The 19,289-nt window shown below is 41.4% G+C and overlaps 1 protein-coding gene across 7 annotated transcripts in view; it reads right to left on the reverse strand.

Annotated features, from left to right (window-relative positions):
* The window catches only part of agtpbp1 (ATP/GTP binding carboxypeptidase 1), a 340,116-nt gene that overhangs the window by 266,844 nt on the left and 53,983 nt on the right, over positions 1 to 19,289 (reverse strand). For all 7 annotated transcript variants that reach the window (XM_043713129.1, XM_043713111.1, XM_043713092.1 and 4 more), the window contains one exon: positions 18,524 to 18,596. In XM_043713129.1, coding sequence (XP_043569064.1) covers positions 18,524 to 18,555 — 32 coding nt within the window. In that variant the 5' untranslated portion in view covers positions 18,556 to 18,596. The remainder of the gene's footprint in view (positions 1 to 18,523; positions 18,597 to 19,289) is intronic.

Consider the following 19,289-nt stretch of genomic DNA (forward strand, 5'->3'; position numbering starts at 1 on the left):
TTATAGAGGTTTACAAAATTATGAGGGGCATGGATAGGATAAATAGACAAAGTCTTTTCCCTGGGGTGGGGGAGTCCAGAACTCGAGGGCATAGGTTTAGGGTGAGAGGGGAAAGATATAAAAGAGACCTATGGGGCAACTTTTTCACGCAGAGGGTGGTACACGTATGGAATGAGCTGCCAGAGGATGTGGTGGAGGCTACAACATTTAAGAGGCATTTGGATGGGTATATGAATAGGAAGGGTTTGGAGGGATATGGGCCAGGTGCTGGCAAGTGGGAATAGATTGAGTTGGGATATCTGGTCAGCATGGACAGGTTGGACCGAAGGGTCTGTTTCCATGCTGTACATCTCTATGACTCCACTCGTTTGGTATCTCCACCATCTCCTGCAACTCCACACAAAGGCTGCCTTGCTGATCTTTGAGGGGCCCTATTCTCTCTCTGGTTACCCTATTGTACTCAATGTATTTGTAAATCTCTTTGGATTCTCATTAACCCTATTTGCCAAAGCTATCTCATGTCCTCTTTTCACCCTCCTGACTTCCCTCTTCAGTATATCCTATGCCTTTATACTCTAAGGATTCACTCGATCTCTCCTGTCTATACCTAACAAACGCTTCCTTTTTTTTCTAAACTAAACCCTCAATTTCTTTAGTCATCCAGTATTCCGTATACCTACCAGCCTTTCCTTTCACCCTAACAGGAATATACTGTCTCTGGACTCTCATTATCTCATTTCTGAAGGCTTCCCATTTTCTAGCCGTCCCTTTACCTGCAAACAGCTGCTGCCAGTCAGCTTTTCAAAGTTCTTGCCTAATACCATCAAAAATTGGTCTTTTAGAGCTGGTCTGTCCTTTTTCATCACTATTTTAAAACTAACAGAATTATGGCCGTTGGCCCCAAAGTGCTTCCCCACTGACATCTCAGTCACCTGCCCTGTCTTACTTCCCAAGAGTAGGTCAGGTTTTGCACCTTCTCTAGTAGGTATATCCACTTTCTGAATCAGAAAATTTTCTTTTACACACTTAACAAATTCCTCTCCGTCTAAACCCTTAACACTATGGCAGTCCCAGTCTATGTTTAGAAAGTTCAATTCCCCTTCCTTAAGCACCTATTAGTCCTACAGATAACTGAAATCTCCTTACAAATTTGTTCCTCAATTTCCCACTGACTATTAGGGGGTCTAAAATACAATCCCAATAAAGTGATCATCCCTTTCTTATTTCTCAGTTCCACCCAAAAACTTCCCTGGATGTATTTCTGGGAAAATCCTCCCTCAGTAATGCTGTAATGCTATCCCTTATCAAAAACGCCACTCCCCCTCCTCTCTTGCGTCTATTTCGGTCCTTCCTGTAGCATTTGTATCCTGGAACATTAAGCTGTCAGTCCTGTCCATCCCTGAGCCATGTTTCTGTAATTACTACGATATCTCAATCCCGTGTTCCTAAACTTACCCTGAGTTTATCGGAATTCCCTGTTAGGCTGCTTGCATTGAAATAAATGCAGTTGAATTTATCAGTCCTACCTTGTTCTCCACTGTGTCCCTGCCTGCTCTGACTGTTTGACTCGCCTTTGTTCTCAACTGTACAAGTCTCAGATTGATCTCTTTCCTCACTATTTCCCTGGATCCAACCCCCACCCTTTATGTGCTGTCTTTATTTGTTCCTCTCCCTTTTAAAAGTGCCATTGTTTTGGAGTAGCCGGTTACAACTGAAAATTTTTCCCAACCACCATCTTGGATAGCCAGAATCTAATTGAAATTTACAGAATAGTGAATGGCCTGGACAGAGTACATGTTGGGAAGAGGTTTCCATTGGTAGGAGAGACTAGGACCTAAGGGCACAGCCTTAGAGTAAAGGGAAGACCTTTTAGAACTGAGAGAAGGAGAAACTTCTTCAGCCAGACAATGGTGAATCTATGGAATTCATTGCCGCAGAAGGCTGTGGAGGCCAGGTCATTGAGTATATTTAAGATTGGCATGGATGGATTCTTGATTGTCGAGGAGATCAAGGGGTACGGGGAGAACATGGGAGAAGGAGGTTGAGAAACTTATCAGCCATGCTTGAATGGCAAAGCAGACCCAATGGGCTGAATGGCCTAATTTTTACTCCTCTGCTTTATGGCCTTTCTACCTATAAAAATATTTATATCAATCGGAAAATCATTTATTAAAAATCCCATATTTTGAGTATTCTCTTAGGATATAGAGAATATTCTCCCTGCATCTGTGTTTTAAATGGGCAACATCTTATTCATAGATTATGCTAACTAGTCCCAGTTTTTTCTACAAGAGTCCAAGACTTTAGGGACAAGGTACTGGGCTGACTCAAAGGCAAAGAGTGGCGATAAAGTGGTTTTTACCTGGACAGCAGCTGATGACTAGTGCAATTCAGCAGGGGTCAGTGCTGAGACTACAACTACTGACATTATACTTTGTCTGATCTGGACAAAGAAAGTGAGGGCATTGTATCTAGGCCTGTGGATGACACAAAGATAGATAGAGGTACAAGCAGTGTTCAGGAGATGAGGAGGCTGCAGAAGGACTTGGACAAACTAGGAAAATGGGCAAAGAAGTGGCAGATGGAATACAAATGTGGGACAGTGTGAGGTTATGCACTTTGGTAGGAAGAAAAGATGTATAAACTATTTTCCACATGGGGAACAGCTTCAGAAATCTAAAACATAAAGGGACTTAGGCATCTTAGTTCAGAATTCACTTAATTAAAGGTAACATGCAGGTTCACTTGGCAGTTGTTATGTTTGCATCCATTTCAAGAGGGCTAGAATGCAAGATGTATTCTAGGAATGTACTGCTGGTCAGACCACATTTGGAATATTGGGATCAGTTTTGGGCTCTATATCTAAGGAAAGATGTGGTGGTGTTAGAGGGGGTCTAAAGAAGGTTCACCAGAATGATCTGAAGGGTGAAGGAATCTATGGAAGTTACTGCCAGAGATGGCTGTGGAGGACAAGTCATTAAGTGTACTTAAACCTGAAATAGACTGGGTCTTGATTCAAAAGGGGATCAAAGGTTATGGATAGAAGGCAGGAGTATGGAGTTGAGAAATACTTCAGCCATGATCAAACGGCAGAGCAGACTCGGTGGGCCAAATAGCTTAATTTTGTGCCTAAACCTTAGCCTTATCTTGATGGGTAACAACTTCTCAGCATGGACCCTGTCAAGCCCTTTGCAAATCAACTCTCATTCTTCCAAAGTTCATGGAGTACAGGTCCAACCTACTCAAACTTTCCTCATGAGAAAATCCCTTCATATCAGAATTACCTATTGAAACTTCTCTGGATGGCTTCCTATATCAGTCTCTCTTTGCTTATACGAGAGTCCCAACACTCTTCAAAGTTCTTCAGCTGTGTTCTATCCAGTCACTTTTAGTTTTAGAATGATTTTCTCATTTTTAAACTCTGCTCCCTTTGAATTAAAGGCCATTATTCTATTAAATTTGCCGATTTACTGCTGAACTTGGATGAACTCGGATCCACAAAATTGATCTGTGCTGCAGTTTTCTACAGACTATTTCTATTTAAATAATAATAGCTTTGGTATTCTTCTTGCCAAAGTGCATTACTTCAAATTTTCTAGTGCATTCACTTCTATCACCCAAGCCACTAAGACAGATTGTAAATAATTGTGCCCCAACACTGATCCCTATGGCACCCATGAGTTTCATATTGCCACCCTGAAAATGCCCCTTTAATCTCAATTCTGTCTTCTAATTATTAGCCAATACACTACGCATGCTGATATACTTCCTCCAATATTTGGGCACTAAAAGTCATAGAGATGTACAGCATGGGAACAGACCCTTCGGTCCAACCCATCCATGCTGACCAGATATCCCAACCCAATCTAGTCCCACCTGCCAGCATCCGGCCAATATTCTTCCAAACCCTTCCTATTCATATACCCATCCAAATGCCTCTTAAATGTTGCAATTGCACCAGCCTCCACCACATCCTCTGGCAGCTCATTCCATACATGTACCACCCTCTGTATGAAAAAGTTGCCCCTTAGGTCTCTTCTATATCTTTCCCCTCTCACCCTAAACCTATGCCCTCTAATTCTGGAATCCCCGACCCCAGGGAAAAGATTTTGTCTATTTATCCTATCCATGCCCCTCAATTTTGTAAACCTCTATAAGGTCACGCCTCAGCCTCCGATGCTCCAGGGAAAACAGCCCCAGCCTGTTCAGCCTCTCCCTATAGCTCAAATCCTCCAACCCTGGCAACATCCTTGTAAATCTTTTCTGAACCCTTTCAAGTTTCACAACATCTTTTCGATAGGAAGGAGACCAGAATTGCACGCAATATTCCAACAGTGGCCTAACCAATATCCTGTTACAGATGCAACATGACCTCCCAACTCCTGTACTCAATACTCTGACCAGCAAAGGAAAGCATACCAAACGCCTTCTTCACTATCCTATCTACCTGCGACTCCACTTTCAAGGAGCTGTGAACCTGCACTCCAAGGTCTCTTTGTTCTGCTAAGATTAAGTAGCCTTACACATGGTAGGATGGCGAATACCTTTTGGAAATCCATATACAGAGGAACCTCGATTATCCAGACAAGATAGGTGGGCAGTATTTCATTCGGATAATTGATTATTCATTAACTGATTCAATTCCTCTCCTCTGGGGCATGGAATTTTCTGAAGTTTCTTTTTTCTTGCTCTGCTTGCTTTGCTCCCTCTCTCTGTCTCAGGGTTTGCTTCTGAGCAGATGCACACTTGTGTGTAAAGGGACCTGCAGCATTGCTGAAGCCTCCCATGCTACCCTTCCCCCTCCAACCCCGTCTGCTCTCTGCTCAGGAGACTAGGCAGCAGCACACTGTGTGTGAGCCTCTGCCCCTGTCTGGCCCCCAACCCAGTCCGCAACATCCCCCCGCACCCCGGCTGCCCCACAAACCAGTCTGCGCCCGCACCCCCTGCCCACGTCCAACCTGACCACCCTGCTCCCCGTGCCCCCACCCCGCCCGCCCCCTGTCAGCTCTCCCCCTCCCCCCTCCTGGGCAGCCAGACGATACCAACAGCAAGACTCTGCTGCCTTTTGCGGTGGGGGAGGGGTGGGTGGAGTCTCAAAATAGCACACACATATACGCAGCTACACACAACTTTTTACTGCAACTTTTTGACAAGTTCCATCTTTGCACTGTACAGAGCAATGATGGAGAGATTATCTGTGGGAGAGGGGTTTAGAGCACACAACTGTGTAGAGCTCCAGGGAAAGTGGGAGAAGAGAGAGAGCGCACAAGCGAAGGAGCACGGGTGGTCAGTGATTTGGGCCGGGCTCCCATCCATGTCCAGCACTGTTCTCGGCAGCATTTCAGGAAGCCAGGTTCATTATTAATCATTGTAAACAAAAGACGTGATCAGTATTGGAAACACTTCTTTGATGTAATGTTTCTATCAAGACCTTGAGATTTTCTTCGGATAATCCGAAATTCGGATAATCAAGGTTCCTCTGTATACTACACCTACTGATTCCCTTAATCTAATGCACTTGTTTCCTCTTCAAAGAGCTCTAAAAAACTTGACTGGCACTACTGCCCCTTCATGAAACCATGCCAGGTCTGCTCAATACCATTACATACTTCTAAATGCTCTACTATTCCATCCTCTATAACAGAATTTAAACTTTTTCCAATGACAGATGTTAACCTGTCCTATAGTTACCATCTCATTATCCCCCTTCATTTTTGAATAAAGGTGTTGAATAAATTGGCTGTTTTCTAATCATCTGGACTTTTCCAAACCTAAGGATACCCTAGGAAGATTACATTATTTTTTAAAATATGGACCATTTCATGAACTTGCATGTCATCTTTGCACAGGGGCCATGCCAGCCTTCGCATTTTAGTATTCATGCTGCCGAAACAAGTGAGGATTCCTACCAGTGTATCCATTATCTTCTTTTAAAATCTGAGGATGCAACCTGCCAAGTCTCGGGATCTTATTGCCTTTTAGTCCCATTAGTTTTCCCTAGTACTTTTTTTCCTCTCGCGATAATTATTGTATTTATTTCCTCCCTCCTCTCCCCCTTGACTATTTAGTATTTTCGGTATTTTTGGATAAGTGTTTTCCAATTTAAAGACTGATGTAAAGTGTTTATTCAACTCCTCTGCCATTCCCGAATTCCTTACTCTATATTTATCCAGCCTTATTCTCGAGAATAAGAGGAGGCTTGGGCCTCTTTATCCTTATTTACGTATGAAAAGATGATCTTACACAGTTTTGACTTCATTAATTTTTAGGTGCTCTTCCATTGGCTTTTAAAATTCAAATGCTGAGGGCACAAAAGGCAAACAACAATTCTTAGCTTCAAATAATCTCTTCAGAGTTTAACCTAAACACTTCTGGTCTGGAAATTTCAAAGAATACATGGCAGAGGTAAGCTATTCCTAACTTTACTGAACTAATTCCTCACTTCAGGAAAATCATGCATCCAACTTCAACCTGGATATCTGGAAACTGAAACCAAAGGGTTTCCAAGCTACAGGAAGTTACTTTCCCCTGAAACAAAAGAAAATTCAAACCCTAATCTTTCTAACTAAAAGCAGCCTAATGCTCTTTAACATTTATGCTATCTGCTTGTAAATCTCTCCAAATGCAAGTAAGTTCTTCTTACCACTTTATCATATGTTTTAAAAACAAAATGGCCCTAGAAAGCCAGAAAAGTTCATCTTAAGCCCCTGTATACACATAGACCAAAAACTCACATGCTACTTGACTTCTGCAAAATACACACAAAAACTAAACCCTGAAATAAATGATATGAAAAATATATAAAAACATACATCTTACATCATAATAGCACAGCTAGTGGTTTTCTGCAATGGTGACTGCAAGACCCACCAGAATAAGTGCTCCGTAACCATGAATTATGTGTGCTCTCCCTCCCTTTCTGCTCTCCAATCACGATTGTAACTCTGGAAGAGCAACAGGATAGGAGGGAAGAATCAATACTTGCAGGAAGTCGAGTAATAGACAGAAAGAGAGAGATCATTGATTGGAGGTTCCATCTGGCCTCTCCTGTGCTCACTGCTCCCGCAAGTTAACATGGCACAGTGACATGGTGGTTTTAGCATTGCTGCCTCACAGCTTCAAAGACCCAGATTTGATTCGAGCCTCAAGCAACTTTGTGCGTGTACAGTTTGCATGTTCTCTCCATGTCTGTGTGGGTTCTGTGTGGATGTGGTGGGCCAAATTGTATTCCCATTCTAGTTAGTACTACGAGCTGGGTTATAGGTAAAAATAGCTCTGAAGTTTTATTACAAATATAATCTGAAGGTGACTTTTTGTATTATGGGTTTACAATGAGTTGAAATATACTTTACTAGGACATTTAATTTTTATGTAAAGTAATGAATTTTGTAAAAAAACAGGGCACTTGCATTCTGTGTTTTTTTTTGTTGGTGGTTTGATCAAATCAATTTCTTGTAGGGAGGGCTAAAATTATGCCAAAAACCTTCCAGATAAGGAGCAAAAGCCACTATGTAATTCCTAATGGGAGATATCAGATCAAAAGAGCCCTTGAACTGCCTACTCTTTGCCTTGGCTAAGCAAGATGTCAAAAGAAGTCAGAATGAAAAGGAAGAGAAAACCACATCCTTTTTTAAGCATATTTAAAAACATTTTTATTGAATGTGCAAATAAATTTCTCTAAGTTCATGCTACAATAGCTAGATTTCAGACTTGTTCACAAGTCGCTGTCAAGAGTTGTTGTCAAGTTTGTTAACGAAATACTGTATTGTCTCCTACCCATAACAGAAATTTAAATTCTCTGATAGATTTGAGTAAATAAATTACTGAATAAGTATCTCTTTATTTCAACACATTAGTTTTTGCTCAGGGTTTAAAGAGTCAAACTAATTCGTGTCAGCTATAGCACAATAGGTTGGACATTCCCCTCAAGTGAGAAGATTATGCATTTGTGACATTCTAGAGACTCTAGAACTGTGCTTGAGAATAAATCTGGGCTGACAAATCAATGTTGTGCTGCAGGAATGCTACACTGTCAAAGATGTCATTTTAAAACGAAACATTAAACTGAGATCCTGTTTGTCCTTGCATGTGGACATTTATAGATCCCATAGCAGGTGAAGCAGTGGCATAATAGCCGTATCATTGGACTACTAATCCAGAACCCTAGGGTAAGATTCTGGGACTATGGGTTCAAATGCCACCATGGCATATAGTGAAATTTAATAAAAATTTGGACGACTTTCAGGTTTACAAAATCATGAGGGGCATGGATAGGATAAATAGACAAAGTCTTTTCCCTGGGGTGGGGGGAGTCCAGAATTAGAGGGCATAGGTTTAGGGTGAGAGAGGAAAGATATAAAAGACACGTAAGGGGCAACTTTTTCACGCAAAGGGTGATACGTGTATGGAATGAGCTGCCAGAGGAAGTGTTGGAGGCTAGTACAATTGCAACATTTAAAAGGCATTTGGATGGGTATATGAATAGGAAGGGTTTGGAGGAATATGGGCCGGGTGCTGGCAGATGGGACTAGATTGGGTTGGGATATCTGGTCAGCATGGACAAGTTGGACCGAAAGATCTGTTTCTGTGTTGTACATCTCTATGACTCTATGACTCTAAATGGCCTTTATCTGCAAGGCAGGGATTCTATAATTTTCAGTCACAATTCTGCAGTCATTTTGCGCTTCCACTGACATGTAAGCTGTTGTATTCTTTTAGCTCCATATAATGGACTAGACCTAAAGTCAATAGATTGATTTAAATTGGTGAATTCTGAAACACCAATGTGTAAAGTACACAATAATGACATCATAATAACTATATGTTGATCTCAAACATAAATTTCAATTGACCCAATATCCAATGTCAGTGAATCATAGAATTCCTACAGGATGGAAGTAGGCCATTTGGCCCACCAAATCTACATTGGCTTTCGGAAGAGAATCCCACCCAGACAACTCTAACACCCTACATATCCCACCGGTAATCCACATAGCCTGTTCATCCTTAGATACTACAGGCAATTTAGCTTTGTCAATCCACTTAACCTGCACACATTTGGATTGTGAGAGGAAACCAGAGGACGTGCAGACACGGGAAGCATAGTCAAACTCCATAGAGACAGTTGCTCAAGGGTGGAATCAAACCTGGGTCACTGGCACTGTGAGGCAGCAGTACAGGTTTAAGCAATCCTTCTTCATAATTATGTTCTATGCCCTAGTATCGGGATCTGCTGATTTAGCCCTCAGAACTGGATATGATACTCTCGATAGGATCTGATCAAGATCTATAATTGCACCATTTCTATGGAGGTTCTTTTTATTCTAAATTCAGGAGTTAGAGTCAAAGAGATGCACAGCATGGAAACAGACCCTCAGTCCAACTCGTCCATGCCAGCCAGATATCCCAACCTAATATAGTCACATTTGCCAGCACTTGGCCGATATCCCTCTAAACCCTTCCAATTCACATACCCATCCAGATGAATTTTAAAAGGTTTTTTTTTAAATTAACAAAAAGAAGTTGTTTTTTCATTTTGGGGAGTTCAACACGTGGTCGGCACTGCAGAAAATCTTTTACTTCAAGAAATTTATTGAAGAAGAGTCATTTTTATTTCAGTTAATCAGTGAAGTGGTTATTTTATTTAAGTTTGATGTCTGATATATATTTTTTAACATTTTCCATTTTAACATTATTATCTATAGGTAATAGTGCAATGTTCAAAGATTAAATTGGAATATTGCTCTGGACATTAATGTAATATTAAAGGATTAAACTGCACTGACTGAACATTCTGGAAGTGGGCAGGGACGAAATTCATGCAGGAATACCAGTGATTCCCACTCCATTTAGACAATCATTTGATACTACTCCCTTACTATTATCAAATTAAACTGTCATTCAGTGCCTTCCATTCAGAAATGCTTTCATAGCTATCCCCCAAAACTCGGTATGTCGCACCTGCATTGTCTTGGGGAATCGTCTGCATAATTAGGGCATTTACATGATCTCAGAGGATGATCTCATCCTACCATTGTATCTGGGGAAACATGTGACTGTGAGGCAGTGGCTGGGGGTTGCCAGGAATGGCATGAGACAGGTGAGGGAGTGGCCAGAGTATCTGTGAGCATGACCAACTGACCTGTATAAAAGGGAGATGTTTACTTTGTTCGGGGCCTCTTTGTCTCTACTTCGCATGTCTGTGAAGAGGGTCAAAGGGGTCACCTAGCTTGTACAAACATAAATAAACTATAACGGTTTGCAGAAGTTGGTGTGTGCGAATGGCATCTCATGTGCGAAACCTCGGGTAAAGAACCCAACTTATGGTGGCAGCAGTGGGAGTCCAACATACCCGGAGCTTCCAGGTGGACTGAATACGCGATCGTCTGAGTGTTGGTTGAGTGAAACGGATGGGCCCACAAGGTAAGTTTCACCTTGATCTCTCTTGCTAAACTCAATCACCCCTCATTTCCTGAAACTCGGTTTGGACAGGATCTCTCCAGAAGGTCGGTGTGGACTTCTTGGGCCAAAACGCCTGATTCCATACTGTAGGGAATCTAATCTAACGAATCCCAGAATGTTGTGGAAAGTAAGGGAGGAAATTGCAAGAGCCCTTGCAGAAATATTTGCATCATCTATAACTATGGTGGAGTTGCCTGATGACTGGAGGATGGCTAATGTCATAGCTTTATTTAAGAAGGATTGTAAGGAAGAACTAAGGAACTAGACTTGAGTCTGACTTCGGTTGTGGGTAAATTGTTGGACGTGATTATAAAAGATAGGATTTATGGATATTGTTACCAAGTCAAAAGAGTGTATGTTCACTTTAAGATAGAAAGTAAATTTTAAATACACCCACAATAAGAGACGGGCTGTTCCAAAATAGACAAGTGTAGCAAAAGACTATTAAATGGATACCTGAATTTTGATTTTGACAATAATTCAAATTTAATCAATTAATTTAAATTATGCCCAGGATACTAAAACTCAATTGAGATTGAATTTATTGTATTGACAATATCGGACCAATGAGTGGGAACAACTCTGGAGCTATTAAAAAAAAGCGGACATTTTGAAAATTGATTAGAGCAACAAAATACAGAGGCATGGGATTAAGGCTGATTTAGCAGTTTAGATCAGAAATTGGCTCGCTGAAAGAAGTCAAAGGATGGTGGTTGATGGGAAACGTTCGTCCTGCAGTTCAGTTAATATTGGTGTACCACAAGGATCTGTTTTGGGCCCACTGCTGTTTGTCATTTTTATAAATGATCTAGATGAGGGCGTAGAAAGATGGGTTAGTAAATTTGAGGGTGACACTAAGGTTGGTGGAGTTGAGGATAGTACTAAAGGATGTTGCAGGTTACAGAGGGACATAGACAAGCTGCAGAGTTGGGCTGGGAGGTGACAAATGGAGTTTAATGCAGAAAAGCGTGAGGTGATTCACTTTGGAAGGAGCAACAGGAATAAAGAGTACTGGGCTAATGGTGAGATTCTTGGAAGTGTGGATGAGCAGAGAGACCTCACTGTCTATGTAAATAGATCCCTAAAAATTGCCACCCAGGTTGGTAGGGTTGTCAAGAAGGCATATGGTGTGTTAGCTTTTATTTGTAGAGGGATTGAGTTTTGGACCCACAAGGTCATACAGAGTTGTATAAAACTCTGGTGAGGCCGCACTTAAGAGTATTGCATACAGTTCTAGTGTCAGCATTATAGGAAGGATGTGGAAGCTTTGGAAATGGTTCAGAGGAGATTTAATAGGATGTTGACTGGGATGGAGGGAAGGTCTTATGAGGAAAGGCTGAGGGACTTGAGGCTGTTTTCATTAGAGAGAAGAAGAAGGTTGAGAGGTGACTTAATTAAGATAACCAAAGGTTTCGATAGGATGGACAGTGAGAGTCTTTTTCCTCAGATGGTGATGGCTAGCATGATAGATTTAAATTGAGGGATGACAGAAATAGGACAGATGTCAGAGATAATTTCTCTACTCAAAGAGTAGCAGGAGAGTGGAATGCACTGACTGCAACAGTAGTAGACCTGCCAGCTTTAAGGGCATTTAAATGGTCATTGGATAAACATATGGATAAAAGCGGAACAGTGTCAGATTGATAGGCTTCAGACTGGTTCCACAGGTCAGTGCAACATCGAGGGCTAAAGGGCCTGTACTGCACTGTCATGTTCTATGTTCTATTTCTGTCCATCAAAGGGAGCCTCTGGACATATTGCACTTGAATTTCCAGAAGTATTTGATAAGGTACCACAGAGGTTTTCACAGGAAATACAGGCCCATGTTGTGTGAGGTAACACATTAGCCTGAATTGAGAAAGAAAAAAAGAACTACAGGTGGTAGATATCAGAGACAAAAACAGAAGTTACTGGGAAAAAAAACTCAACATCAGGAGAAAAGGCAGAGATAACATTTCCGGTTCAGTAACCCTTCTCCAAAACGGATAGTAACTAGAAAAAAGTTCGGTATATATCCTGAAGATGGGGTGGGGTGAAGGGCAGAGATTAAACAATAGGTGGAGAAAGAGAGAAAAAGACAAAGGAATGGAAGAATGGGGGCCATGGGTGGTTTATGATACCAGCCCATCTAATGATAGGGCCTGGTATGAGAGGGTTTGGGTAAGGACATGGGAGGTGGTGTTGAGGCCCTAAATTTATTGAACTTCATATTCAGTCCATAAGGCTGCAGGCACAAAGTGAAAATTGAGGTGTTATTCTTCTAGCTTGTGCTGAACTTCACTGGAGTACCATAGGAAACCTAAGACAGAGACGTTAGCCTGTACACATGATGATGAGTTGAAGTGGTAGGCAACAGGAAACTCAGGCTCATGTCTGTGGACAGAATGTAGTCATCCAGTCTGCTTTTTATTTCCCTAAAGTACAGGAGACTACACTGTGGGCAAATACTGTTAGTGTTTTGATCCCTCTTAACCACAGACTGTATAAATAATGATTGTTGGCTTCATTCATTGCATAAATCTCAAGAAGAAAATGGACTCAGGGACAACAGTGGCAGAGTGATAATTGTCTACAAATACAACAAGGATCTCCACACATGATGCTATTTTTGAATTTGCTCATATTCCTGTAAATTCTGTGGATCCCACTGGTAATCCAATTTGAAACACTTCTGAGCCATATACAATACTGTAAAAGGTTGAAGATTTGTTCAGAATCAAGGTCAGTTTTGTAAAATCACCTGCTATATTCTATTGTATGATTGTTTACGCTTACTGCTTTAAGCCTTGACAATATTCTCCACCCCGGAGGCTCCCTGCCTTCATTCCTGACTAAGGGCTTTTGCCCGAAATGTCGATTCTCCTGCTCCTCAGATGGTGCGTGACCTGCTGTGCTTTTCCAGCACCACTCTAATCTAGACTCTGATCTCCAGCATCTGCAGTGCTCACTTTTGCCTAAGACTCATCCAAAGATGATCACCTCAAGCTAGTACCAATTATTACATCAATGTAAAACTGTTTCACTTTTAAAGTACATTCTTCTAAGCAAAATTGTTCATTTGATGCCAAGCAGGGGTAAATTAGGAGCAATGTCATACTGTAGGCCCATTACCACTAAGCTATGGAATTTATACACTTTCCAAAATGATTCAATATAAATCTTTATACATTAACATAAATTGGAACTTTAGAACTTTGAGCCTCTTCTAACCTTTAACATGATTATGGTTTATTTTTTACATCAACTCTAGCTAGTCATATTATCCCTGTAGTCAATAATGCCCCAGAATCCATCAACCCTTATCATGAACTGAGAGTGTGTATCGGGTATAAGCAGGCAGGGAAAGAGTTAAGTTCTGAGTTTTGTGAAATAATAGGTTCAACTTAGCATGACTCAGATAAGAACTTGCAGTTAACAATGGGGTGCTAAGGCATGGGTAACAAGGTGGAAAAGCATTCATTACGTACAGCTATTTAACAAGATGAGGTAGCATTAAGAAGGTGAGGTCAGTTTAACAAAGTAAACAGTATTCATTACATGAAGCCAGTTTTTCATTGTGTAACAGCAGATGGCTTAATCTTTAGTCTTGACACTTGCTGATTGTAACGGTCACCCAATCAATATGCATGTTGCCTTATCTGGATGCTCCTCCCTGTAAAATGACCATATAGCTAATTGAGAAACTGCTGTTCTGGAGAAGACTGTGAACTCATATCCCTGTGCACACAGGCGATCATTCTCTCTTCCTCCAGGGCCTGGAATAAAGGCGGCTCAGTTGGTAGATTTGCTGCCTCACAGCACTAGGGACCAGATGGGCCAATGGGCTGAGAAGTGGCAAATGGAGTTCGATAAATGCGAGGTGCTGCATTTTGGGAAAGCAAATCTTAGCAGGACTTATACACTTAATGGTAAGGTCCTGGGGAGTGTTGCTGAATAAAGAGACCTTGGAGTGCAGCTCCTTGAAAGTGTAGTCGCAGGTAAATAGGATAGTGAAGGCGGCGTTTGGTATGCTTTCATTTTTTGGTCAGCGTATTGAGTACAGGAGTTGGGAGGTCATATTGCGGCTGTACAAGACATTGGTTAGGCCACTGTTGGAATATTGCATGCAATTCTGGTCTCCTTCCTATCGGAAAGATGTTGTGAAACTTGAAAGGGTTCAGAAAAGATCTACAAGGATGTTGCCAGGGTTGGAGGATTTGAGCTATAGGGAGAGGCTGAACAGGCTGGGGCTGTTTTCCCTGGAGCGTCGGAGGCTGAGGGGTGACCTTATAGAGGTTTACAAAATTATGACGGGCATGGATAGGGTAAATCGACAAAATCTTTTCCCTGGGGTGGAGGAGTCCAGAACTAGAGGGCATAGGTTTAGGATGAGAGGGGAAAGATATAAAAGAGACCCAAGAGGCAACTTTTTCACGCAGAGAGTGGTACGTGTATGGAATGAGCTGTCAGAGAAAGTGGTGGAGGCTAGTACAATTACAACATTTAAAAGGCATCTGGATGGGCATATGAATAGGAAGGATTTGGAGGGATATGGGTCAGGTGCTGGCAGGTGGAACTAGATTGGGGTGAGATACCTGATCGGCATGGACGGGTTGGACTGAAGGATCTGTTTCCGTGCCGAACATCTCTCTGACTCTAAAAGTATGAGAGGGTTAGAAGACTGCCAGCGTAAAACTCTTATTCAAACATGAAGGGAGACAATAACCAGATAATTGGAGGCTAGCCACCTTAACATCTGTGATTCAGATTGTGTTTGTGTGTTTTAAACAATGAAATATTAGAGCATTTAGAAATATGTTATATAATCATACTAAATGAGCATGGCTTCATAAGAGGAAGTCATGCCTGACAAATTGGTCAGAATTATTTGAAGTAAAAAGCAGAATACATAGAGACGAACCAGTTCATGTAATATTTGCAATTCCAAAAGGTGTTCAATAAGATACTACATGTAAGGCTATTTAATAAGCCAAGGTCCCATGTCTGGGAGGTAGTATATTGGCCTGGATACAAATTGGCTAACTAAAAGAAAACAGAATTGGGCTCAGGGAGGCATTTTCAGGAAGCCAACCTGAAACTTTGGAATGCCACAGGATTAGTGTTGGGGCCACGATTATTTACAAAATATATATTAATTACTTGGATGAGGGGAGTGCATGTTCTTTGCCAAGTTTGTGGATGAAACAAAAATAGGTGGGGAGACAAGCAGTGAGGACACTGCAAACAATCTTCAGAGGGGTATAGACAGGAAGAATAGAACACCTGTCTATTAAATGGAGAAAGAATGCAAAAAGCTAGAAAAAAAGAGAGCTTTGGTGGTCATTAAGCATGTATTGCTAAAAGATAACATGCAGTTCAGCCAATAATAATATGCAAGGGAAATAGAATTTGGCTTTTATTTCAAAGGGAATGAAGTAAACAAAGTTACAAAATAAACATATTGCTAAAACTATACAGGGCAATAGACAGCCTAAAACTGGAAGTGTTTTGAGCTCCAAGAATGAGGAGCATCCTTACTGAAACATTTAATACTGTAAAGGGTTTGACAGTTTAGATTCCATAGACGTTATAATCTGAGTAAGGGGCTGCCTACTTCAGACAGAGGTGAGGAGGAATTTCTGCTCTTGGAGGGGAATAAATCTGTGGTATTTTTTATCGCAGTACGCTGCTGAGGCTGCGTTGTTACCCATGTTCAACTCGGAGGAATTTCACTTCTAGGTTAATTATGGGGAAATAACAAAAAAATGGAGTTGAAAATAATTAGATCAACCATGATCTCACTGAATGGCATTGCAGTCTTGATGGGCCAATTGGATGACTTGTGTTCCTATGTTTATGATTTTATGAAGACCATATGTTAAATAGTGTGCAGTTTTGATCTCCTTATTTAAGAAAGGATTTAAGTGCATTAGAGGAAGCTCAAACAAAGTATACTGAATTAATATCTGGAATGAGGAGTCTTATGAAAATAGATTGAACATGCTGGGCTTGTTTTCACAGGAGGCTTGAAGAATGAGGGGTGATTTGACAGAAGTATATATGATCCTGAAAAATCCCCACAAGGTGGATGTGGAAAGGATGTTTCCTCTTATGGACGAATCCAGAACTTGAGGGTACTGACTGAAAATTAGTTGTCACCTTATCAGGGTCAAACAGAGCATTCTTTTTTCTCAGAGTGTCGTATTTGACTTGGGAACTCTTTGTCTTAGAAGGTAGTAAAAGCAGTATCATCAAGTTTTTATAAGGCAGAGGAAAATAAGTTCCCTTGCTAACTATAATCGGAGGTTATCAATGGTAGATGAGAAGTAGAATTCAAAAAAGAAATTGATTGGTGGAGCAAGCTCAAAAAGGACCAAACTGGACTAATTCTGCTCTTATTTTGTATGCTCATACCTTCTCCCTGCAGAGGGCAGGTCCCTGCTTGTATCAATTCGAGTGAGTATTATTGAACTAAATTATGAGCCCAATAATTATGGTGATTTGATTGTTCATGGGACTGTTCAGCAAGTACTATCCAATCATGGAATCAAATCTCAATTACATTGAGCACAAACAGCTCCCAAAACTTGAGAGGAACCTTAGAATATTACAATTTACGTAATACAATAAATTCTGACTGTCATCGCCCACAAACTAGGCTTTCAATATCTGGTAGTGGCAAGTAGTAGGTCATGAATAATTCAGCTCATCTTTTTTGACGAAACCAAGAGCTTAGTGGATAGCCGATTATCAATGGATACAGTGAGAATTGCAGATGTTGAAGAGTCAGAGAGTGGATAAATAGTTGAGCTGGAAAAGCACAGCAAGTCAAGCAGCATCAGGAGAGGAAGGGAATCGATATTTCAGGTCAAGACCTGTCATCACGACTGGGGGAGGGTAAGGGGGCTGCAAAATAAATAGAGGGAGAGAGGGGTTGGACTGAAAGAAAGGTGGGTGGGATGGTGATAGATGGGTGCAGTTAGGAGCTGACTAGGATAAGTCAGTGGGAAGGAAGGATAAAATGGATAGATGAGAAGGAAGACAACAGATAGGGTCAGGTTAAGGGGGCAGGGTGGAGAGGGAGGGCTGGACCTGGGATGAGGTGGAGGGGGTAGGGAGATTTGGAAGCTGGTGAATTATGTGCATATGGTTGCAGGCTCACGTGGCAGAAGAGGTGGTGTTCTTCCTCCAGTACATGTTGCCTCGTGTTGACGGTGGAAGCGGCCAAGGATGGACATGTCGTCGGACGAGTGAGAAAGGGAGTTGAAATCGATGGAAACCGTAAGGTGTGGTTGATTGGTGGGTACAGACCATAAACATTTCCTGAACCGATTCCCAAGTTTGCACTTAGTCTCTTCAATTGTAAGATATCCTGCAAGGACTGTGAAACACACCACATAGGACAAAGAGGAACAAAACTGACTATATGAATGCACGGACATCAGATCGCCACTGCCTGACACAACCGGTACTCTCTCATTTCCAAATACACAGACAATGAAGGATATGTATTCAACTGGGACAACGTAGCCATCTTAGCACAGGCTAGACACACGCAAGAGAATTCGTTCAGTTCTGGTTGGAGTGCCAGGCTTCAATCAATAAACACATTGAACTGAACCCCATGTACAACCCACTCAGATATAGAACCAGAAGTACCAAAAAACGGAGACACACAAATACCAGGCTGGACAGACCACCAACACCGTATCGAAGACACACCAATGATGTCACTCGCAACACGACGAAACGTCTGCAGAAAACCAGATCAGCTCGATGAACAAAATCTACGACCTCATCTACAACCCGAGCTACAAATCTTCGCAAAAATTCAATAGATTATTCTTTAGAATCTAATTATGTGAAGCAAATGTGACCAAGGTGAGGTACAGATCAACCATGCTTTTCACTTGAGACGTTAATTGGACTAATCGTGTTGCCATAATTATAACATTAGTAAGCGTTGTGTATTTCGATCGGATGATGTGTGCAATCAACCTTTAACCTATAGCTTGAACGACAAGAACAAAGCTAGTTGTTATTACGCCATTAAAATGATCGGTCTGCTTTCTCATCTACTCACCCTTTTTCTGTTGACACTTTGACTTTATTCATTTTGGATAAAATTCCCCTTTCACTTTGCCATTTCAAAAAATCTGAAATTGAAACATATATATATATAAAATTAACATACAATGTTGTTAATAATGATGTTTTAAAGCTTTCCTTAAAATGTTTAAAACTTTTTTTAAGACAGGTATTATGCTGGCAAGTGCTCTCCTGTTTTATTTTTCACTGCCTGGATTCCAGAAGGTAAAACTGACAGCTGGTTTCCAAATCACTATACTTGGTGTTACTTAGGGTAAAAAGCCAGGAGATTGTGGTCCACACTGCGACCAACAGCATAGGTAGAAAGAGGATTGAGGTCCAGAAAGTAGAATTTAGGGATCTAGTCAAGTGCCTGAAAAGTACAACACAAAGGTATGGGCTGTACAGTGGCTCAGTGGTTAGCATTGCTGTCTCACAGCGCCAGAGATCTGGGTTCGATTCCCACCTCGTGTGACTGTGCAAACTCCACACAGACACAGACATTCTCCCAGTGTCTGCTTGGGTTTCCTCTGTGTGCTCCAGTTTCCTCCCACAACTCAAAGATGTGGGTCAAGTGAATTGGCCATGCTAAATTGCCCATAGTATTAGGCGCATTAGTCAATGGGAAATGGGTCTGGGTGGGTTACTCTTCAAAGAGTCAGTGTGGACTTGTTGGGCCAAATGGCCTGTTTTCACACTGTATGGAATCTAATCTAAAGCCTTAATCTCTAATGCTCCAAGTATCAAATGCTACCAAGCAC

The sequence above is a fragment of the Chiloscyllium plagiosum genome, chromosome 2 (genome assembly GCF_004010195.1).
Source record: "Chiloscyllium plagiosum isolate BGI_BamShark_2017 chromosome 2, ASM401019v2, whole genome shotgun sequence".
In the NCBI taxonomy this organism is placed as follows: domain Eukaryota; kingdom Metazoa; phylum Chordata; class Chondrichthyes; order Orectolobiformes; family Hemiscylliidae; genus Chiloscyllium; species Chiloscyllium plagiosum.